This window comes from Dipteris shenzhenensis, chromosome 29 (assembly GCF_047967505.1).
Source record: "Dipteris shenzhenensis isolate YYH24624 ecotype China chromosome 29, Dip_SZ_1.0, whole genome shotgun sequence".
NCBI classification, from domain to species: domain Eukaryota; kingdom Viridiplantae; phylum Streptophyta; class Polypodiopsida; order Gleicheniales; family Dipteridaceae; genus Dipteris; species Dipteris shenzhenensis.
In genome coordinates, this window is record NC_141624.1 from 27260342 (window position 1) to 27284598 (window position 24257).

At 46.7% G+C, this 24257-nt stretch overlaps 1 protein-coding gene across 4 annotated transcripts in view; it reads left to right on the forward strand.

Moving 5' to 3' along the window:
- Positions 1-360: 360 nt before the first annotated feature.
- LOC147882653 (uvrB/uvrC motif-containing protein) overlaps positions 361-24257 on the forward strand; it is an 85372-nt gene continuing 61475 nt past the window's right edge. For all 4 annotated transcript variants that reach the window (XM_087400425.1, XM_087400424.1, XM_087400426.1 and 1 more), the window contains exons 1-6: positions 361-499; positions 808-1364; positions 1555-1614; positions 1736-1833; positions 2127-2205; positions 2311-2404. In XM_087400425.1, the coding sequence (XP_087256551.1) occupies positions 909-1364; positions 1555-1614; positions 1736-1833; positions 2127-2205; positions 2311-2404 (787 nt within the window). In that variant the 5' untranslated portion in view covers positions 361-499; positions 808-908. The remainder of the gene's footprint in view (positions 500-807; positions 1365-1554; positions 1615-1735; positions 1834-2126; positions 2206-2310; positions 2405-24257) is intronic.

Genomic DNA, 24257 nt, shown 5'->3' on the forward strand with positions numbered 1-24257 from the left:
TCCCATTAGTTAGAATGGTTGCCTAACGATGGGTGACTTTCGGTCTATAAGAGCGCTTCCCACGCCAACGTTGGTGTGTCGGGGAGACAGTGGGTGGCCAGACGACACTGTGGGGGAATTTCATGCCCCCATGTAGGAGATTCAGAGCTAGCATAATTCCGCTGCAAACTGGAGAAGCCAACTCTTACAATTCATAAAATAGTGCTGATACACCGGGTTAGCCAGTCTAGCGGGTGGAATGTTGGGCTGGAATTCCAAAAATCCTCAAAGAGAGGCTAGGAGTCCAATGCTAAGGAAAATGCAGAGTGCAACATTTGTGAGGGGGGAGGGGTAGAGTCCGTTCGTGCGATGGATTGGTGTCCATCCATCTCGCACGTGTGCTTGATTGTCCCCTCTTAGATAGCCACTAGTGATCGTCTTGCTTGTTTTGGAAGACTTCAGAGCTTCTTGCACATCAACTCTTCTGCACAAAAATTTCTTTGCTGCACAGAAATTTGAGGTCTCTGAATGCATCCTTTCTTCTCACCAATCGCTTGCATATCTTGTGCTTCTGTCTGCTTCATCCGATGAATTTCGTATGTTTGCGCTCGTGAAAACTCTGTCTCAGTGGCTTCATTTTAATTTGAATTGAGCAGAGTCTCTTACACGATAATGCGAAAACAATCTGTATGGCATTCTTTCAGTCCATGATTATGCTCATCGATGCGTATTTAAGGAACTCGTTCGCGTCTGATGTCTTGATTTTCCAAACCTTATGTTTTCAAAAGCCTGTTTTGGCGTTGAAATGTTGAGCTATCCATGTTACAGGTAATAATTGTATCGAATGAGCTGTGTTCCACGATCTTGTACGATCAACCATGAGCGGCGGTACCGCACTTAAACGGGGTTGATCGAAAAGCTGAACGAAAATGGATTGTACAACCTCAATTGCACGCATGGAAAAGACAAAATGTGCAACTTGTTTCTTGCAACCCTTCACATTTGGGCAGTCATTGTTGCCATCTATGGGGAGGGGAAACACCTGTCATCTGACTCAGACAAAGTATCACAATAAATTTACCGATGGAATTCAAAATAATGTTTCGGGATTTTGTTTCGGAGCCGGTAGGAAAGGTTCACTAGAAATCATGGGCTTTCATAGAAATATCTCGAATCCCAGTCCAAGGAGGTCAGCTGACGACTTTTTAACTGGTGGAAGAATTCGCCGTCTCCTTGGGCTTCGCACTTGCACGTGTACTTTTACTGCAGCAGCTTGGTTCAAGGACAAAGATGCTGAGACGGTTGCATCAGTAGAACAAAGTGAAAGCGCCAATGAGGAGCTCTTATTGTTTTTTTTCCTGTTAGATTTGACGACAAGACTTCAGGTAGTGTCACACAATGAACATTGCCAATTGGACACCCGGTGGAAAAATGTGAAAAAAAGACATTATCTCAATCCGTTTATTTCTTCTCAGCTCACCCTCCTTTTCTTTTAGAAATTACATATATTGGAACTTGATAAGAGCAAGTATTTCAACTTCCTGATTGCCTTTTTCACACGTTTTTTTGTCACAGCGTGCTTTAAATCTGGACCAGTACGAAGTGGCACAACAAATTCGAGAAAAGCTGGGGGAGGTATTCTTTTAGGCTGTATGGTTGCTTGGAAAACACGTTGCATCCGGGTGGTGTCTTTCTCAGATGCCATGTTCCCAAACTGTCATACGCATTAATGGGTGAAGCTTTCAAAACATATCAGGTGGACCAAGAGATCGCAAGACAAAACGAAGCTAAATTGGGATCTGTCTCGTCCAAAGATGAGGCTCAAGACAAAGCAATAACAATTCTGCGCCTAAGGTAGACTCATTTTACATGTGCAGATGAGCTATTTAGCAAAACAGTCCTCTTAGAGTGTTTTTGTGCATCTCCGTTGTATAACTTTTATTCACATGTGGTTGGGGTTGCTCTTCTTATCCACCCTATATATAATACGACCCTTACTCACAGCCACTAACCTATGTACGTATGAGACAAACAAACGTATTTTGGATGGAGAAACTAACTATGTTCATATTGTGGAGTTGATTGCAAAAGGCTGCTAACGATCAGTAACTTATTTTCAAAACATGTTACTGGTTTGGATCTTCTAGAAATGAATTACAAAAGGCTGTTGAGGAAGAAGACTATGCAGGAGCTGCCAAATTACGAGACCAGATTTCGAAATTAGAGGTTTGCTTTCATATTCGCACACAAAAAAGGTTTTTCCTTTGGTGGCAGTAGGAGACTCTGTAGGAAATTTTAATTCTAGATTCTGTTTTTTCATATTTATGACAGGCGGAATCGTTAGCTGCCACAGCCAAGGCCATGGCCTATCAAAATGTGCAATATGCATTCCGGCTTGGTCAAAAGGTGCGGCATACAAAGTTTGGTAAGCTTGCTAAAGCTTTCTGTTAAGTTAACCATCTATATTTTAAACGATTACAAACCAACCTCTCTCTCTCTCTCTCTCTCTCTCTCTCTCTCTCTCTCTCTCGTGCGCACTCGTGCACACACACGCACGCACGTACACATTTTTTTTGGGGTGAAAAAAGATTTTGTCATTCAAAATAATTTACATTTCTAGTTGCCCTATAGTTGAGCAACTACTACTCAAAACTAAAAGCAACAATAAAGGACTTCTAGCTGGGCCAGAGGGAGACCTCCAAGAGAGTGCACACCTTGGAGAGACTGATGCAAGGAAGAATGAAAGTAGTGATAAACATCCACCGAAGCATGCCCATAAAGTCGACTATTATGGGCATGATATAAAGATCACAAAGCCTAGAAGCGACACCAATGGAAGAACTGTTCATAGTCTAAGCCCCAAGTGCATTGTAGTCGGAAAATTAAGACAATAAGCAGCCATACATCAGTTTACGACTGAGGGTCTTTTAAACTCCTTGATGAGGTCCACGCCTTGATGATATACTACCCATTTTCCATTCCTAACAGTCTTGACCTTGGCTAATTTTGTTTAGCTGAGCTCGTGTGAGTTCCTCGGCTATGCATATCTTGGTCCCTTTCAGCTTGTAAGATTGGTGAAGAAGCGTGATTTGTATATCCCGTGTGCTAATTGTAGTTATGGCTTGCCCTCCAGAATATTAGTTGTGCAATCCGTCCCGTCTTCGTCTTCTTCCGGCCTTTCAATGGTAGGGATCGCTCTTTGATGTGTGCTAAAATCTCATTGTATGTATTCTATTTGTTAAACCAGCCTTCAAGAAGGCCTCTTATTTTGATCTTCAGTGCATTACTATGTTTGGTACTCTGTAATCTCAGCCTGAATGTCTGTTTTATTTGCCTTTATATCCACCTCTAAAATCACTTCCTTCTTGATTGTTTGCAATTCAGTGTGAACAAGATCCTTGACTATAGAAACTAATTGAGGGGTAGGACAAAAGGCCTTGTAGGTCTACATTACTTCATCGATTACTGCTTGCTTCTTGGGCCCTTCGAGGACTTAAATTCAGCCTACCAGAGTTGCCATATGCAAGCTTAGCTCTCGTATTTCTTGCTGTAGATAGAAATCTGCTCTAGGGGGGCAATGATGGGCCAGTTAAGGCTCCCTCGCTGGTATCTCCTTGCATAGGGAGAGGAGTGTCAAGGCTGCAACGCTAGAGTCCAAAATTTTACTGGCTGGAGATGAGGTTGCAAGAAAAGGGGATTTTGAGGAGCCTGTCAGCTCCATATTTTCCATATCTGAGTGCACCCCCTAGCAGAGAGAGAGAGATAGAGAGAGAGAGAGAGAGAGAGAGAGAGAGAGAGGTGATACGATATGGTTGTATAAAAGTCCTCGAGATCCTTCAAGATCTATGGGATTCGTGACCACTATCAAGAAATACTGATTCTTTACATCCGGCGAAGTAAAATACTATAGTTAAAGCTTGATGCGCTAGCTTGTGTACTAAGTATAGTAAAATACTATAGATGCGCTAGCTTGTGTGCCGGTCCAAGTTTCTTGTTGCGGTAACTTCTTTTAGATAACTCCCTAGCTTTGTAGCTGGCTGCTTAACAGAATTTTCAGGTTGCCTCTATTGTCATCCTTTCTTTGATGTGAGCATAGGCTTGGCATCTTAGCAGTAGATGCTGCTCATTTTCCACCTCCCCTGTGGGGCAGATTTTACATATATTCTTTAGTGTGCTAAACTAAAGAGCTCAAGAGATCAAACTCAAAAGTCAAGCTAAGATTGAGCTCTGAAAAACTGAGACTGAAAATCTGAAACCTATTGCTGTGGTGGCGCTGCAACTATGTCCTGGATTTGCATGTGTCGGTTGTCTCTCTGTGGCGGAGGACGTGGTGTCCTCGATCTCTTATCCGATGGGCGACGCCTCGTCTTTGGCAGTCTCCTCTGAGGAGGGCTGAGATAGACCAGGACCTTGATCGTGCATGCTTTGGTCATTCTCTATGTCACGTGTGGTCTCTGCGTCCCTAGCTTGTTAGCATCATGCCGTCTCTCCCTGCTGATCACACTGCCCTCGTGTCAGCTAGCTCCTCCTCCACTCCACTGTGCCCTGGAGCTGATTCAAAAGCTTAAAAATATGTGACGTGTCACTGTGCTGAGTCTACCTCAGCCTCCTCACCTCCTATTGTTGTGTAGTCTCTCAGTAATGTCTTAGGGGGGAGAGAGAGAGAGAGAGAGAGAGAGAGAGAGAGAGATTTTAACATCTGCAGAAAACCTTAGGGGCCTATGAGACAAAATACACATCAATAGAGAAAAAAAACATCATCTCCGAGGGAGTGCACAAGGCATCTCCTAGAGAGTGCATAAAGCAACTCGCAATTGTTATAGAGCATACCTATAGTGTGACTTTTATTCAGTTTAAGACTAACAGTCTTTGGGCTTAGATTTGAATTCTCTAATCAATGCAAAGAGAGAGAGAGAGAGAGAGAGGGAGAGAGAGAGAGAGAGAGAGAGAGATGTATTAACATTTTCGGGAGGCCTCACGGGCCTATGAGACAAAGTACAATCATAGGGTGACTCATACAAGCCGCTATGGGCTGAAGCAAGGGGTTCGCTAAGACCCTTGCAAAGCGCTAAGAAAAACTCAAAGAAAATCATTCATTAGAAACAATACTCAGATACTCAAAAAGGCATATCTTGGTGGCATGGTGGCTCTCCTGTGAGATGCGAGGATTATCTCTGAGCTGCATTGTCGTGTCATCTCGTGCAGTGGTGGCAGGGGGGGTGTGGTTTCCAAGACTTTTGTATCTGGCGAGCCATGTCAAGAGTGACCCCTCGACTCTAGTGCTCACCTCGGAGAAGACTATGATAGGATGGACCTCCGTGGTGCGTGGTGTAGCCACTCTCTGCTCTCTTGCTCCATGCTGTCTCCTCTCACTAGCCCACTTTTCCCTCATATCATCCATCTCCTCCTCCTCCACTTTGCTGTGTCCTGGGGCTGACTCAAAGGCATAGAAATCTGTGACATGTCGTTGGGCGGCATCTATCTATGGCTTGGGTAGGTCTATTGGCGCAGGCTGTTTGATCTGTCTCAGAAGAGTCTTTCTATGTGGTTGCACCATTTGATAGAGACCGACACAGACTTGGTCCTAGAAATGGATCAAGCAAGAGAGTGATCCAAAGCCGAGTCCCTCCTGGTAGAGGCAGTGGTATCGTCCTTGAATCTCATAGTATGCCAGACATATGCATAGAGAATGCTCCTCTATCTCCACCTCCCCCCAATGTGCAAAGCTTGTGTATCTGTTGCTCTCTCGATATGCCGGCAACTCTACCTACTCCTATCCCCAACTGATGCGATGAGACTCTCATCTGTCCGATGGCAATCCTCAACGAATGTGAGATGTGTCTGTCCTCAAGGTATGAGGGTCTGATGACCAATCCATCCTTTGATACCCTAAGGAAATCGTCGTGATAGACCGACCCCACTAAGTGCAAGCTGTCACGACGACTCTAGTGCCAATCTCGGCAATCTCCAGCTAGGCAGAGCCCAAACCCTATGGATATATGTCACTGGCTGAAAGATAACATCAATCTAGAGAGGTGCGACGAACTCTGCTTGTGTAATCTGATGGGGGGCCGAGGGCTTACTCCCAATCATCTGGGAGCCCATAACCACCTGCAATCTCTCAAATCTCCTCTAGTGTGCCGTCAAGAGGTCACCCCCCAAAAGGATGCTACATACATGGTTGTAGGTCTCATGAGACATCCCTTTGTATCGGGATCCTAGAAGTGTGCCTGAAAGTCGAGTTGGAGCTCCTTGGCCAATGTGTGAGTCATGCTCTGGCTGCGTGGACCATCCTGAAGATTGAGCTCGAGAAAACTGCTTCGTAGTATGTGTAGGATTGCACAATCTCTATGGGCTCGCCTTGGTAGGTGAAACTTCGAGGTATGTGTAGGATTGCACAATCTCTACGGGGTCACCTCGGTAGGTGAAACTACATTGATGAAGCACCGCCCATGAGGTGTTGAAAATCATAATCTTGCTCTTGCCAAAGTTGACTGTTAGGTCCCTCTCCTTACACAACACATCTAGGGCCTCAAGGTGCTTCTGGAGGCCTGTAGCGGAGGAGGATATGAGGACTATTGCAAGGACCGAAGCCAAGACGTCCATCCCATGTGCAAGTGCTCATTCTGTAGGCCCTCATGAACCTGTGCTCGCCGGTTGTGAAGTCAACATAGTGCCGCCCGCACATTATAGGTGGTGAACAACATATAGGTGGTGGGTCTGGGGATGGAAGACATGTCAGGTGGGATCTGAGCCGGGGCATCATACAATGCTATCACGTCTGTGTGCCATATACTTGGATCTATGATGGGAATCAGTGGCTTCCCCTCAGTCAGAAGTTCCCATGCAATGGTGGGATCTCTTGCATGAAAAGAGTGAATTGCCTCAGCCATCCTATGTGAGAGGAAAGCCTGTTTCAGACGTGACACGTCGTGTTGGACTCCTTGAGATCCGCTATGCCTCCAATCTCGCTAGGTGTTCCAAAGCCTGCTCCTACATGAGGTGGGATTTCAGCTCTTGGCACTCAACATGAAACCATGGGTTTTGCGGCATCTTCCCTATGGGGGGTAGTGCTGTAGAGCAGGTCATGGGGAATGATTTGATGGCCACATCTTGGACCAATTAAACAAGGTCTGCATCATCTCCTAAGGGAGTTGCTAGCCCCTAAGACAGGTGGCTCATGTATACCTCATTAAGAGTATGGTCAAAGTGTACTCAGACCCCGGTGGAGTAGGGAGATCATGTCCTATGTCTGGCAGTTTGGTGGAGATACCAAAGGATAAATATGAGTGCTCAGTGCCAAGTGGGAGGGGGTGAACTATGAAGTCCTATACCCGCGTCACAAAAGTTGGGGAGTCCATCAAGTAGTCCACTGTGCTATTGCCTCCTCCATGTAGGAAGCAGGTGAGCCCTATAGATGACGGCCATCTGTGGAGGCCGTTATAAATGATCAGTCGTGTATAGCTCCCATCTCGAGTGTCTCCCATACCTTGTCACTTGTGGTGCATCAGTTGAGAGTCTCGCTATCCCAAGATTTGCTGGGTCCATCTCTAGTACTCTGACAGAGTCTATCCCAAAGTCTAACAAATCCACCTGCCTATCTCTTGTGCGTGCGTTGAAATCACCGAAGAGAAGAACCCCTCCATGCTTGGAGGGAGTCGTCATAAATCGTCTCATATGGGCTGTGGCCCTCTGTAGTGACTTCACGTGCGTAAGATGATCTATCTAGGGGAAAGTAGCACACCACCATAAAAATTGGTTGTGTGTTAGGTGGTTGAATCCGAACGCACATGTGCCATGCATGCTCCTCCTTCCACATAATAGATATGAATGATCTCAAGTGTGTTTTGAGGAGGTTGGCCATTCCTCCAGAACCTCTCATCCTTGTATCTCTCTTCATCTCCTTTCTATAGGCTGACTCCCAAGTGTATCCTGTCACAGTGGGCAGCCCTCTCTCTGGACTCTCATGTGTCTCGGTATAGAGAATAATGCCTCGGACGAGAGGGTACCATTACAATTGCAGAGAGAAAGAAAGAAAGAAAGAAATTTTATTAGAGTCTTTGGAAGACCGATGGGTCCATGAGATTGAAAGAAAACCTGATACAAATCACAGTAAGAGTGGAGCTACCGAAATGAACATCATCACCCGTGCTGAGTCCTAAGTCTGATCATACATAATCAAATACATCTGGATGTAACAATGAAAAGAAAAGGACTGGAGCGGAGCGGAATCCTCCGTATGTCATGTCGCCCTGGTTGGTGCATAGCCGGTGATGGGACGCTGCCCGTCAAGGGGTGCCGTGCGTCTCCGTCTCCTAGACGAGGCTCGATGCAAGACCAGAGCCACCGTGACTCCCGTGGGGCGTATCCCGAGTCTAAACAATGACGGGAGGTCCTGCAGAGTGATCTGTGTCTCTCCTCGATGTCTCGTGTGTCGTGCTGTGATCGTCGGGTCGGGGTCTCTGTCACGTCTGCGGCTAGAGACTGGACGATCAATGTCACTCGATGGGAAGAACTCTGTGATTCTGCTCTGAGAGGTGTCTGATGACGTGGCCAAGCCCCGTCGCCTGAGTAAGTACTCTCTATGTCGGACTCCCTCGTGAATGAAGGCCGTGAGGCATCTCTGATCTGGGTAGGCGAGGAATCTGGAAAGGAGCCCAGTGTTGGAACTATCGGAGTCCTAGTGTGTGTGGTCCTAGAGTCCTAGGAGTGTCCTACAATTGTGTGTGTGAAGAAGTCTTGAGGCCACTTGTGCCACCTCATGTGGTAGGTGTGATTCCTCCCCTAGATTATAGGATCTAGATTCTCTTGTGTGTGACCTCATCTATGAGGTGTCAGTGTGGGAAGATAAGGCTTGCCCAGCCTATAAATGAGGCCATGTACTTGCTACGATTTAACCATCTATCAACATCAGTTCGTGCCTCAGCTCTTGTCTCCAATCATGTGATGAGTGTCTCTCACCCTCTTCCCATTTTCAACACCCGGAGCCGTCTCCGATGAGGCAGCGGTAGTGACCTCGGATCTTGTAGTACACTGGGCACCTGAAAATAAAATGCTCCTCCGACTCAACCTCCTGATAGTCGCACAATATGCATAAGCGATGCTCCCTAGGAATCCCCTCTGTTCTGCCGCTCTCTATGGGGAGGCCGTGTGATGATACCCGAAACTGTCCGTTGGAGATGCGTAGTGAGTGAGGCATATGAAGCTCAGTGTACCCCGGTGGTGTGATGAATCCCTCCTCCGAAATGCGAAGACAGTAATCTCTATAGAAACTCAGCTTCACTGGAAGCTCCCTCAGCTCCAACCAGATCCTAAAGGTGTGTAGCTGCAGGGGAGATCCTCTCGAATGACCTGGTTGGTATGTGGCCCAATCGGGATGGTGGGTGGGAATACTGGAGGGGCATCTAAACTGTACTGAAAAGGAGGTATCCTATCGATGTGGAACCCTAGTCTCACAAACCATCTGTGAGTCCGTGCGTACTAGCATCGCTCGTCTCCCTCTACTGCCAACCTCATGGAGGAATCGAGAGCCAACCATGGCAACCTCTGTCTCCCTGATGTGCAGTCCCCATATGATCTAACCCGGTGTAGATATGTGATGGTCTGAAAGGCTGCATCTAGTTGGAGTGGAGAAGCACCAAGCTTGGCCTGAATGATGTGATGTGGTATAGACGGTTTCCCCCGGATCATCCGTGAGAGCATGAGGATCTGCAAGTGCTCCACCCGTGTCCACTCTATCTCTGACATGTCAGGCCCCCAAGAAGGGCTGCCATACATACCAGCTGGTCGGACCAAGGAGTCAAAGAGAAGAGCCTTGGTCCGAGGGTCCTGGAAGTAGGAGTGAAAGCACTGTCTCTCTAGCCGAGCCAGTGAGGCGTATCCCCTCTCAGTCTGGCCCACATCGCTGGTCTCATCGTGAAGATCGGGCCAGGGAAGATGACCCCCAAGTAAGTGTATGAGGATACGACCTCAATTGGTGACCCACCCAAAGTAAAAGTAAACTGCTTCCGTTGCATGTTTGCTCGAGAGGTGTTAAAGATCATGACCTTGGTCTTGCCAAGGTTGACCTCCAAATCATGGGATAAACAAAAAGCCTGCAGTGCATCCAGGTGTCGCTGGAGCCCCTCGGGTGTGGACGATAAGAGTGCCACATCATCTGCATAAAGAAGAATCCTGATGATGATCCCGGCAAGTGAGCAACCGGTCCCTCCGAACATCCCCATGAAAGTCTCAAGCTCATCGATGTAGAGGCCAAACAGGGTCGGTGATAAGGGAGTCGGTGATAAGGGACAACCCTGTTTGACCCCTATGGTACTCAGGAGCTCATCTGTCTAACTTGCGCCTGTACGAACTCGGCCTCAGACTCTCTCAACAGTGCCATGACTGCCCAAATGATCTCTTGATTAGATCCTAGTGTCTGTAGGCGTGTGATAAGACGAGCTCGAGGTACTGTGTCAAAGGCTTTGCGGAAATCCACAAAGCAACAGTATACCCTCTCCTTTCGTGATCTAGCCTCCTCAATGACACTCCTGAGTGCAAGTATGTGATCCATAGTCCCATGGTCTCACCTCATACACACACCTCGTCCCAGCACTTGCACGTTGTTCATCAAAAGGGGAATCAAGGACGCGACATTGAAACTACACAATGGTCGAGCTAAGGATCACGAGGGGCTATGCACTGAGTTTATCGCATATGGGATCGACACGTTATCCCCGATCCTAGCAAAGCTATTCAAGACGTTGTTTGCCTTGGCTTCCCCCGCACTTGGACACTCAACACCATCACCCCCATCCACAAGGTAGGGGATCCCATGGACCCAAGTAACTACAGGACTATCATGATTGGACATGTGATGTCCAAGATCTATGCAGCTGTATTGGATGCATCAGTCAGCCTGTTCGCAGAGATGAGAGAGGGCTCAGAGCAGAGGCGTCGGAGTGTTGCTAGTCGAGCATGTGAATCTCTGAAGCGAATGACTAGGGGTTGCTCAGGGTTGGGATCTCTCCCAACACGCCATGCCCCCTCTATGCCATGGTCGGGGACCTCCATGGTGGTGGTCACAAAGGTGATCGCCTCCTCCATGGGCGTCGTCGTGGTGCTGGTGCTGTCTTGCGTGATCCCTCGTATCCTTATGTTGAGAGCCTTCGAAGCCCTCTGCTGTTGCTCCTGTATGGCGGCTGAAATGGTTGCCTTTGCGGGCTCCCGTTCCGCCATGTCCACTTATCTAGTCGTCTCTGCTATAGCCGACTGTATCGTGGCTATCTGTGCCTCCATCTTTGTGACTGGGGTCCCTTCAGGCGCTGCTCTGAGGGTCCCGAGCTCCTCTCGAAGCTGTGTGATGTCGTGTCTGAGTCCTTGGATAAGGGTGCCCTGCTTGTGTATAATGCGGGCCTGCTCCTGGGTGTATCGGGCTTGCTCTTGGGTGTAATGTGTCAGCTCTGCCTGACGGGCCTGGATGCTGTGTATCTCAGCCAATAGGGAGTCCCAAGCATCTGGCAGGGGCCTAAGATGTCCTGGTCCAGGTGGGAACTGGATCTCGAGAGGGGTTGGAATGAAGGTGGGTTGTTGAGGTTGTACTGAGGGTGGGGACAGCATGATCTGGGTGGGGGAGTGATATGTAGGAGTAGCGAGGCTGGACGAGGTGATGAAGGGTGGCTGACTGAGAGGTAGAGGTGATGCGAGGGGAAAGTACTGTGGAGCCGTGGCTGGTGGGGCCAGTGGTGAGGCTATTGGAGAGGAGACTTGTGATGATGATGCAGGAGGGGGGGAGGAGAGAGGTGGTGTAGATGATGAGGTGGATGATAGTGGTGAAATAGTGGTGGTAACCATAGAGGTCGAGGATGTGGTGAGCGGCATGGGCTTTGGGTGGGCCCCTTTCTTCTGGACCACAGTGCTGTCCACTATTAAAGCGCGCACCGGTTGCTGCGTTTGTTGAAGTCCTCCAGATTGAGTTGCGTTTGTGTTTTCGCCTTGTCACCGTTCCCCTTCCCCATCTCCACGCATATGCAGTTTTGGATCGAGGGGTCTCCGGCCTAGTCTCCTGTCCTCATCCCCCTGTTCCCTTCATTATGGGGGCAAAGAAGGGACTGCAAGAGGTCGAAGCTGCTGTTTTTTTTTTCTTGGGGGGAAAAAAAAACGTGGGGGGGGGGCGGGGGGGTAGCGAGGGGGTACGGAGGGGGTATCGGGGGGGTTAGCGGAGGGGGTAGCGGGGGTTAGAGAGGGGTAGCGGATGGGGTAGCAGGGGGTAGCGGGGGGGAGCGAGGTAGTGGGGGGGTTAGCGAGAGGGGTAGCAGGGGGTAGCGAGGTAGCGGGGGGGTTAGCGAGAGGGGTAGTAGGGGGTAGCGAGGTAGCGGGGGGGTTAGCGGAGGGGGTAGCGTGAGGGTAGGTAGCGGAGGGGGTAGCGGGTGGGTAGCGGAGGGGGTTAGCGAGGGGGTAGCGGGGGGGGTTAGCAGAGGTAGCGGGAGGGGGTCGCCAGGCAGCAGCAGCTCATTAGGGCAGGTGCCTCAGTCGCACAAGCTCCTAGGAGTTGAGAGAGAGAGAGAGAGAGAGAGAGAGAGAGAGAGAGAGAGAGAGAGAGAGAGAGAGATGCACACACGTGTGCACACAAGACGAGACACATGCATGCAAGTGCGCACAGCTTGGAGATGCCATTCCAATATTGTCTAAGCAACCATATCAATAAACGCCACTCTAGATAGCTTGTAGGGAGTAAACTTTGGCTAGATCCCTAAACTTGGTATGCTTCCCATTATGCTACAGATGTGTGTGCACAAGTCTAATGGCTTTTTGGTAGTGTTACACTATTCTATATGAAACTGAACTTTCTCTCTCCACGTGTTTTGATTATAAAAAATGGTTAGTGACTTTCCACTTGAGTGATCGTGGAAAAAGGTCCCAAGTTCGATTCCTCTGAATGGAATCAATCCTTGACTCCATGGCTGCCGGATGCTCGGCTGCGTCCTCAAAAGTATGAGACTTTGCATCATGTGAAACCAAAACTATGTATCCATCATGTGCCTGGGCTCAATCTTAAATGTGTTGAGAATGCCTTGTTCCTTGAATCCCGATCATGAGCAAGACATGCATCTGTCGTCTTGAATTCCTCGAGCCACAATCTCATTGCTCTAGCGATTTCTCACCACTACCTATGTGTCATCAAACTCCTCCTTACATGTTGTTTGTGGTCATGGCAAAGGCTAAAAGCTTTGCAAGAGTTGGCACATATGAAACATCAGATAAAGTTTTGCGCACACTATCATGGGTAGAAAAGGAATGAAACTTCTCCCTTGGTTAGAATATGAATGAAACTTCTCCTTTTTACCAAACACTTGAGTCACCACTGATGGTGACCACCAATTCATGAGCTACAGGTTCAAGCTGCGAGAACCTTCCTTGTGCGGGGCCTTGTGTCGAGTAGCTCCAATGTCAATGTACCATGGGTCCTCCGAAGTGGGGTGGAGTATGCGATGAAAGGGGCAAGGGGGCAGATTGGAGGAGGGGGAGATAGGAAGAGGGAGAAGGATAGAGAAGTGTGGAAAGGGGGAAGAGGGAGAGGAAGAGAGATTGGGAGAGAAAGGAGAAGGGAGGAGAGATAGATACAGAGAGATTGGGAGAGAGAGTGCAGGGAGCACGTAGGAGGAAGGAGAAGGAAGTAGATAGGAATTAGATGTCACATCAAAAAGTACATAGTAGGGGATGGATGGGACTTATATAGTCCCTCCACATTTTCCACCTAAAGGACCTCTAACTTGGCCCCTTTGTCCCCTTCATTACAGCCATCCCTTCCCATAGAATTTTGCCCTCAAAATTTCACAGCATGGCTGTTCAAAAGTGCAGCAAATAGCAACTACTAATCAATCCCATGGGGTGGTCCTGGACAATGCTTTCTGGCTGCCATGAATTTTCATCCTCAGGGAGTCCCCGCCACTTGATAAGATACTCTACGTAGGCCTTGTTTCGGAGTACATGGTTTCTGAAACCCACGATGCGCCCCAGAACATAGAGGATGTGGTCTTCTTCATCCATAGGTGGCAACTCTGGAAGAACATGGACATGCTGTCCAACATGTGGTTTCAGCAAAGACACATGGAAAACATCCTGGATCGTGGAGGTACTGGGTAGCTCCAACTAATATGCTACCTCTCCAACCTTGCGGATGATCTTGTAAGGACCGTAATACCTATGAGCAAGCTTTGTGTTGGTATTACCTTTCAGTGAGGGATAACGGTTCTTATGGAGACACAAATGCACATAATCTCCCTCTTTGAAAGACAAATATCTCATACGCTCATCCACATATTCTTCTGCTTGGCTTGGGCATCCTGCATGTTCCTTTTTGCCAACTGTAGAAGGGCATCTATCCTCTCCAAGTCATTCCGTGCTTGCTGATTTTTCACAGCCATGTCAGCAATTGAAGAAGGCATCCCGACCTTGCATCCGTACATTGCCTCAAATGGGCTCATGCCAATGGAGAGATGCTTGGTACTGTTGTAGCAAAATTCAGCAAGTGACAACCATTTATCCCAAGACTTCTGAGTATCATGACAAAAATGCCTCAAATATTCCTCCACCCATTTGTTCACCCTTTCCGACTGTCCATCAGTCTCAAGATGGTAAGCAGTGCTAGGTGTGAGTAAAGTTCCCACTACTGTAAATATCTCCGGCCAAAAGTGACCCATAAACTTTGCATCTCTGTCACTGACAATTTCTTGAGGGAAACCATGATGCTTAAAGACATGCTCAATGAATTGCCAAGCAACTTGTGATGCTGAATACCGGGTCTTAGTGGGTATGAAATGGGCCTGTTTTGTCATTCTATCCACCATAGCAAAGATGCTGTCCCATCCCCTCTCTGTAGAAGGCAATCCTGTGATGATATCCATTTGCCCTCTTGAATGGGTAATGGTTGCAAGAGACTTGCGGGTAATTTGCTGGCCACTTTATTCTGTTGGCAAAGCATTCAGCCATGTCTTTAACCACATCTCTCCACATGCCTTCCTAGGTAAAGCTTGGCTTGATTCTTTCATATGTTTTAGTGATCCCTGCAAGGTGGCATTTCTTGCAAAACCAGCTGGCGGTATTTTGAATCTGGCACTAATCAAATCCTATCTTGGCACCACAACAGGCCATTATGCAATTTGAAATCCGGATGACCCTGACTAGAAGGCTTTTTCAAATCAAAAAATATGGGAGATGCTTTAGAATTCTGCATATACTCTTCCTGAATGCCATGAATCCACTTCTGATATATGGTAGAGATAGCAGACAAATTGCAAGCCCACATCCTGGACAAGGCATCTGCAACCACATTTTCCTTCCCTTTTCTATACTCAATGTCAAAATCATAGGATTGGACTGCAGCCAACCACCTCTTCTGCTTATATGACAAATTTGTTTGGCTGAGGAAGAATCTGAGTGTCCTATGATTTGTTTTCACCTTAATTTTACTTTTGTACAGATAGTGGTGCCATTTCTTGAAAGCATGCAAGATAGCCAGCATCTCCTGATCATAAACATGGAAATTGAGTTCTTTGGCATCAAACTTCCTGCTTTCAAAGGCTATTACCCCGTGTTCGTGCCTCAGAACAGCCCCCAATCCTTTGCCACTAGCATTTGCCTCCACAATGAAAGGACACGAAAATCAGGGCATACCAAGATAGGTGCATGAGTGAGAGCAAATTTCAGGTCTTCAAAGCTGTGTTGTGCTTCCCTTGACCACCCAAAAGCATCCTTCTTCAAGAGGTCTGTAAGAGGAGCTGCCCTCTTGGCAAATTTGCGAATAAAGCGCCTGTAGAAGGAAGCAAGGCCTAAAAATCCTCTCAATTAGGTGGGATTTTGTGGCCGTGGCCAATTTTTGATGCATTTCACCTTTGTAGGATCCACCCGAATACCACGTCTACTCACAATATGCCCTAGGTACTCAACCTCCTTTGCCATAAAAGTGCATTTGCTGGCTTTTGCATAAAGCTGATGCATCATCAAAATTTCCAGCACTCGCTTCACATGCTTAATGTGCTCTTGTCTATCCTTGCTGTAAATGAGGATATCATCGAAGAAAACCAGTACACATCTGAAAAGAAGCTATTTATCAGTGCTTGGAAGGTGGCCGGTGCATTAGTCAATCCAAAAGGCATCACCTTGAATTCATACAAGACCCTTTCTGTGCGGAAGGTCGTCTTGTGCTCATCTCCTTCTTTCACTCTGATTTGATGGTAACCAGACCTCAAATCTATCTTCGTGAAAAACTGAGCACCTTTGAGCTCATCCAACAAGTCATCTATCCTGGGGATTGGAAACCTGTTCTTGATAGTGGCCTTATTTAGATCCCTGTAATCAATGCACATTCGGTATGATCCATCCTTCTTCTTCACCAGAAGCACTGGGGAGGCAAAAGGAGAAGTCTATGAGAGATGAAGTTCTTCTCAAGCAATTCCTGCACTTGTATTGCCACTTCTTCTCACTCAACCTTAGAGAGACAGTATGGTGCTTTGTTTATGGGCTTACTGCCAGCTCTAGAACAATGGCATGATCCACATTCCTCTTGGGAGGCAATTGGGATGGCATATCAGCAAATACATCAGCTAACGCCGATAGCAACTGTTGCATATCACAATCCTCAACACGGGGAATGCTACCCCCCCGAGATATCGACACATTCAATGCGTAGAGGGCATGCTCCTTCCTGAGCTCTCTGGCTAACTGCCTTGCTGAAATGATCTGCAATTTAGGAGTGGCAATGCCATGCAATGCTACAGTTCTACCGTTGCGGACAAAGCGGAGTGATAGGGCATTTAAATCCATGCTGATTTTACCCAAATATTTCAGCCAATTGCAGCCGAGGACATCATCTATTGGGCCCATATCCAGTGCCAAGAGATCCCCAGCAAATTCATAATCCTCAGAGAGCTTGATCCTTGCATCTTGGCAACAAAATTTACTGACCAAATGCTGTCCATTTGCCACCTCTACTCTCAGCCCATGATTAATCTGAGTAGCAATCAGTCCCACCTTCTGTAAGGTCTTAGAATTGATGAAACTATGAGTGCTACCGCTGTCCACAAGCATGTGAACAGTCTTGCCATTAATTTGTCCTTTCAATCTTATAGTTTCAGCACTTTTGGCACCCATCAATGCATGAGAAGAGATAACATAAATTGTTTGCTACGCATCCCAATAGATCTCCTCGTCTACAGGAGCATTTCCATTTGCATACTCTTGTGCAAGAAAAGGCATAGCAACCTGAAAGACTTTAGGACAACGGCCTCGCATGTTACATGTGGGCTGAGTGTCATCGGGTTGTATACCATGCATATTATGTTCATTAGCACCACCGGGATCAAAGGGAAAATCAGCCCCCTTTGTGGCTCCAACATTTGGAGCTTCTTCCACGATTTGTGCACCCTCTGAATCATCATGAGTGGCATCCAAAGTCTCAGAAGCATCCATTAAATCCTCATCATCCGATATCTCAATAATCATGTTGAGTTTTGCAGTACCACTGCTATGAATTTTGCAAACTTCCCGATGCTCAGGAGTCCACTTCTCACCACACTTAAAGCATAAGTTTGCCCTCTTTCTGCTGTCCATAATAGCCTTAGTGTGTTGTTTAAATTCTGATTTTTCATGTCCAACACTTGGCTTAGCTCTTGGCTTAGCATCAAATGACCTGTATGGCTTAGCATATGGCATCTTGCTGCATGTAACTGTGGGAACCCTCAGAAATGGTGCTGCTGCTGATTTTCTTTCATTCCAATCAGTCACCTTAGGCTTTTTCTCAGCCTCATTTGCATCCCCCAAAAAATGGTGCACCAAGTGGAAAGGCTAAAATGATGACATTTGGCAAGGGGAACCATCTAGGGAGATGAGGGTCTCGTGGATATGCATGAGGAAGTTAAAAAAGACGAATGAATTGAAAACCATGTGATCTACGAGAGTAGGCTGGGAGGAACGAACAGATGCCTTCACCTGTGATCTGAGTGTGTGTTAGAGAATAGAGTTTCTATCAGTTGGTATCAGAGCTGAAGGTAAGGGTAGGGGCTCGTTAGGCTGTGACGGACAGCAGGCGGAGAAAATATCAGCGGCTACTCGTCGACGGGCTCCACGAAGACCATCGAGGCCTTCAAAGACTATGCGGAAGACGATTGCAGATTGGGAGCGGAGGTAACGCGGGCTGTCCGTGACGGGGGATCTGTGGTTGTGCAAGATTTCGAGCAAGCATCAACGGGCATCTCATGTGGACATTCTGCGGCGACAGCGTGGCATAGGATTGACGCACACTGGGAGCAGAGTCCTGCCTCCATCGGAACGTGGCCGTTAACGAGTTTACGGCAACTCAGTTGGTTAGCGGATTATCTCCCTGGTGGAATATCGACGGGCGACTGCGTGGAGAAAATAGGAGGCGGAACGGGGCGAAGGCCTGGGGGGTCTTGGTTGACGTGACGAATGGGAAGGGTCAGGACGTAGACGTCGTTGCAAGCCATGTGATCTACTAGTTGACTCTGAGCGTAATTGACAGTGGACGCTGTTACGTGATAGACTTGCACACAGGGAAAGTCAGGAAGCGAAAGGCACATAAATTGTCAAGTTTTGCCTTCGAGCTTGTCTCAGAACGAAGCGCGCCTACTCAAGCTTCCAGGGAGCAATTTTTTCCCCTCTATACAAATTTTGGGCGGTTGTCGATTTGCTTTCTACCACAGAGGTTGTCGTTTAAATTTCTGCATAACAAAAGGGAGATCTGGAAAAAAAAAAAAAAAAACCTATTTTCCCTTGTGGAACTATGGAGGCAGAAGGACAGAATTCTAGGGTGAATCCTAGTGAGTCTAAAGCACGGTCTACACAACAAATGTCACATCACACAACACCTACTTTGATCAATAGGATTTCGATATTAGAAGATGCTTTACAGCAGATTATGAACCAACAGCTTCAAGTGAACGCTAATCAGAATGAGATTAGGGAGATGGTGCAAGCCTTGTCGGCTAGACCGTCTAGAATTGATAAGGGCAAAACTCCAGCAGAGCCAGAGCCCAGTATACATTCATTAGAGCGCGCAAGGGTCAAAGTGCCTCATATTGCTAATTATAGACTGGAGAAGTACGACTGGAGAAGTACGCTGGTCGGATGACCGAGCATAGTTTTGATGTGATCGAGGTCTGGTTACACAAGTGGGAAGAAGCCTTCGTCATTTGTGAAATCAGATCTGATCTAAAGAAAATCCGTGAGGCCACTCACCTGTTTATTGAGGCAGCGGATAGATGGTGGATAAAGCAAGAGAAGGATCAAGTTGCTCCTACCACCTGGGAAGGGTTTAAAGCTGAATTTAAGAAACACTTTCTCCCACCTGATGAAGAATCCCGAGCTTGGGATGCTTATAGAAATCTTCGTCAGAGGAGTCTGTCAGTGGCAGAGTACATTGACAAATTTAGGGAATGTGTCATGAAAATAACAGACCCTCTCCCTATGTCGGTTCAGTTAAAAGACTATCTATGGACTGAACGACAAGATCAAAATGGAAGTTCGGGCTAATTATGTGACTACATTAGATGAATCTATTGCAGTAGCCCTGAACTATGAGGATGCGAGAGGTAGATCTGGTGGATTTGTGCAGGCAGGGACTCAGTATGAGTACCCGAAAAAAGGGGGATTTTAGAGGAAATGGACTTCAAAGACAAGTGTCTCGCAGCCAAGTGGCCAAACCAAGCAGGTGAAGCCGGTTGAGGGACCAGCAAAAACAAGTACCACCGTTGGGGTGAAAAGAAAAATAACTCCAATGGCAGCCTGGGCTTGGTCAAAGTCCTCGTTGACCCCTGAACAAAAAGAGAAAGCTAGAAAAGAAGGATTGTGCTTCGGCTGCCTTCAACGACATCAGTGGAAGGATTGTCCACTGAATAAAGACTGTCGTACGGCTAATATGATAATATCTGAATGCGACGTGGAAATGCAGGAGAGTCCCAATGCGGAACATATGCAGATGCAATTGGCGGGACCTTCTCAGAGGTTAGTACCTGTGTTGTTAAGTGTGTCTGTTACTAAGTAAGCGGTGCATCTGATAACATCCTATCTAAGCACGCAGCAACGGAGTATACATCCTTTAATGATACGGAGTTAATTAAAATGAAAGGGCAAGTGGCCAATCATGATGTCATTGTGTTGTTTGACTCGGCATCAACTCACAATGTGATTAACTCCAAGCTCGTGAAGAGGCTGAAATTAAAGACAAGTCCATCTGACTATGCGTATACAGTCAGGATGGTAGATGGAAGTTCAACTGAAGTATGGGACCAAAGGGTTATCCAGTTGGAGCTTCGGATTCAGGACTATGCTGAGAAGCTTTATTTTGAAATGACCAAGCTTGCTCATGCAGATATAGCCCTGGGTATGGCATGGCATTCTAGGAAGAATCCAGCCATTGATTGGAAAAAGCACGTATATCAATTCAAGATGAATGATGTGCTTTATGTCTTGCGAGGTGAGAAAGATATATCTCAGAGACCGTTGGTTTCCGTAATGGAAATCCGAAAAGCTCAAGTAGAGTTTTTATTCCTTTGCACAACATTGGTAGAGCCGGTTGATGATTCTTCGGCTAGCACTGATGTTACGCAAAGTGATGAGATGGCCAAGCTGGCTAATCTTATAACAGAGGAGTTCTGTGAATGTTTTAGGGATGAACTACCTTATGGGTTACCTCCAGAGCGGAAAGTTCAACATAAGATTGAACTGATCTCGGGGGCAGAGCCTGTAAATAGACCTCCTTATAAAATGAGTTTTGTTGAAGAGACGGAGGTGCGTAGACAACTGGAAGAATACCTCAAGTTGGGGCAGATTCAACCAAGTTTCTCACCTTTTGCTTCGCCAGTGATATTAAAGAAGAAAAAGGATGATATGTTTCGCCTCTGTATAGATTACAGAGCATTGAATAATATCACTGTCAAGCATAGGTATCCGATGGCTCGGATTGATGATTTGCTGGATGCATTACATGGAGCCGTGATTTTCAGTAAGATTGATCTTAAGTGTGGCTACCATCAAATCCAGATTAGAGCCGAGGATGTGCATAAAACCGCTTTCAGAAGCAGGTTTGATCATTATGAGTTTTTGGTAATGCCTTTCGGACTACCAATGCTCCAGCGACATTCGTCATGCTTATGAACGATTTGCTACGTCCGTATATCGGAAAGTTCGTAGTACATTTTATTGACGATATCCTGATATTCAGTAAAAGTATTACTGAGCATCGTGAACACTTAAGAGTAGTGTTCAGTACTTTGAGGAAAGCCAGTCTTTATGTGAATAGAAAGAAAACTATACTGTGTATGGTTAGGCTTGAATATTTAGGGTTCATACTTACTCCACAGGGGGTAGAAATGGATCCGAAGAAAGTGGCTGCGATACTAACTTGGCCAATCCCTCAGAGTCTAACCGCGTTGCGATCATTCTTGGGATTTGTCCAGTTTTATAGAAGGCATATCAAAGGATATTCCAGAATAGTATCGCCATTGACTGATCTGACCTCAGATAAAGTACCTTTTATTTGGGGACAGAATCAACAAGAAAGTTTTAACACCATAAAACAAGCTGTGGTCACAGGACCGGTGTTAAAAATAGTTGATCCCCAGAAACCGTTGTTCCTAGAAACCGATGCAAGTGGCATTGCGGTAGGAAGAGTTCTCCTTCAAGAGGGAAGGCCAGTAGCCTTTGAAAGCAAGAAGCTTTCTCCCTCTCAAAGGAATTGGCCAACTCATGAATTGGAGTTGTATGCTGTTATCCATGCTTTGAAAACATGGAGGCATTATTTGTATGGTTCAAAGTTTTATGTGGATGTTGATCATGATACTCTGAAACATTTTTGTAAACATCCTGACTTGAGGGGCCGCCAAGCTAGGTGGGCAGAGCTCATGCAGGAGTTTAATCTAACGATTCGGTACCGAAGAGGAAAAGACAATAAGGTTGCTGATGCGTTGTCTCGCATTATGCACAACCTGAGTTTCACGGTATTAGAGAGTGCTCTAATGACCGAGATTAGAGAAACTCAAAAAGTGGACGAGTTTGTCTAGAGCTTATGGCCTAAAGCTCATGTGTTAAAACTCCGGGAAAGTGAAAAGGATGACCTGGCATCCAGAAAAGGCCAAACTTATGCAAGATATACCATAAGGGATGGTATGCTAGTTAGAAATGGCAAGGTTGTAGTACCTAGTCAGAATGATCTCAGGCAGAGAGTCATTCAACAGTGCCATGATAGCCCGTGTGCAGGACATCCAGGAGTCGAGAAGACATACGATCTCGTAAAGCGAGATTTCTTTTGGCCAAAGATGAAAAAGCATATTCATGAATATGTGACACGGTGTTTCTCGTGTCAGGTAAGCAAGGCCGATCAGGTGAAGCCACCCGGACTTTTACAGCCCTTGGAAATACCACTAAGTAAGTGGGAGAGCATTTCCATGGACTTTATTGTAGGGTTGCCTACGACACAAGGAGGGTATGATTCTATCCTTGTGGTGGTTGACCGTCTAACCAAGATGGCTCACTTCATTCCGACTAGAGAATCTGTTAGTGCCCCGCAAGTGGCGGATTTGTTTATTAAACATATATTTCGTCTGCATGGGTTGCCTAGATCCATAGTGTCAGACAGAGATGTCAGATTTACCGGTCATTTTTGGACAGCGGTATTTGAAACACTAAGGACTGAGTTGGGAATGAGTAGTGGGGATCATCCTGAGACGGATGGTCAGACGGAGAGAGTCAACCAGACTTTAGAGGATATGCCGAGGGCATATGTGTCATTGAGGCAACATACGTGGGACAAGTGGTTGCCATTGTTGGAGTTTGCCTACAATGATAGAAAACATTCATCTACCGGGTTCAGTCCGTTTGAGCTGAACTATGGTTATAGACCAGTCAATCCAACTATAGTTGGAGTACCTCAGAAAGTGCCAAGTGCCGCGAACTTTGTGGTTCAGATGCGCGAGATGCTAGCACTTGCGAGAGCTGATATCCGCCAGGATATGGATAGAGCCAAGGTGTATGCGGATGAAAACCGGTCTATAAGAGTATTTAAGGAAGGAGAAAAAGTTTTTCAGAGTTCCTTCGCACTCGAAGTCGTTGACTTCAGGAGAGTGTGTTAGGTTATCACCTCAATATTGTGGGCCGTGGTTAATTCTGAAAAGAATAGGCAAGGTAGCCTATAAATTAGAATTACCACTGGGGTGTAAGGTGCACCCAGTGTTTCATGTTTCTCGTTTAAAGAAATTTTTGCATATTGGTGACTCACTAATCGAAGGTGTGGTTTTGTTTTAGGAGATAGAGGATAATGCAAGACGCAAACCAACAAGAATCCTGGACCGAGAAACAATGCAAATACGGAATCGGAAGATACCCACGGTGTTGGTTGCATGGCATGGTCAGCCTCTATCGGAAGCTACCTGGGAATCCGTATACCAGTTACGGAGAGTGTTCCCAGATTTCATCATCGAGGACGCTGATGCTTGAAGAGGGAAGGAATGTTATGCTCTAGCCGAGATGGCATGACCTCGGAAAGATCGGTGGGCATTTTCTTTTAGATGACCACCTGTTGTAATAATTAATGTGCGTAAATGAAACGCTCAAGAGAAGTAACTGCCAAGGTCCTAGGTGAGTGTGAAATGGCATTGACTAGGTGGTTCTGAGTGCTAAGGCCTAGGTGCACCTAAATGTGCAATAATGCCAAGGGGCAAGTGGTTTTAGATGTGCCCCAAGAGAGGGGTAAATGGTGCACCAAGTGGAAAGGCTAAAATGATGACATTTGGCAAGGGGAACCATCTAGGGAGATGAGGGTCTCGTGGATATGCATGAGGAAGTAAAAAAAGACGAATGAATTGAAAACCATGTGATCTACGAGAGTAGGCTGGGAGGAACGAACAGATGCCTACACCTGTGATCTGAGTGTGTGTTAGAGAATAGAGTTTCTATCAGATCAGGACCAGCAGATGTGCGGGGCACCAGGAGCAGGTATGCGACTGCTAGGGGTGGGAAAAAGCCTGGAAACAGAATGGAACAGAGTCGGACAGGTCTGAGCTAGTGGCAGGCTGCCATGTGCCTGACTGGGCAGCAAAATCCTGCAGACCAAGTTTGTTCCCATAGACTGAAGGGTCGGCTGATCCACTTGAGTATTTTAGGGCTCCGTTGGGGACTATAAAAGGGAGCCCATTCAGGGCTCATAAAAACAAAGAGCTCAAGGGTCCTCAGCATTGGTTGCCCTCACAGCAGCAAGGAAGACGGGATCATGGAGGAGACTGGTGCCT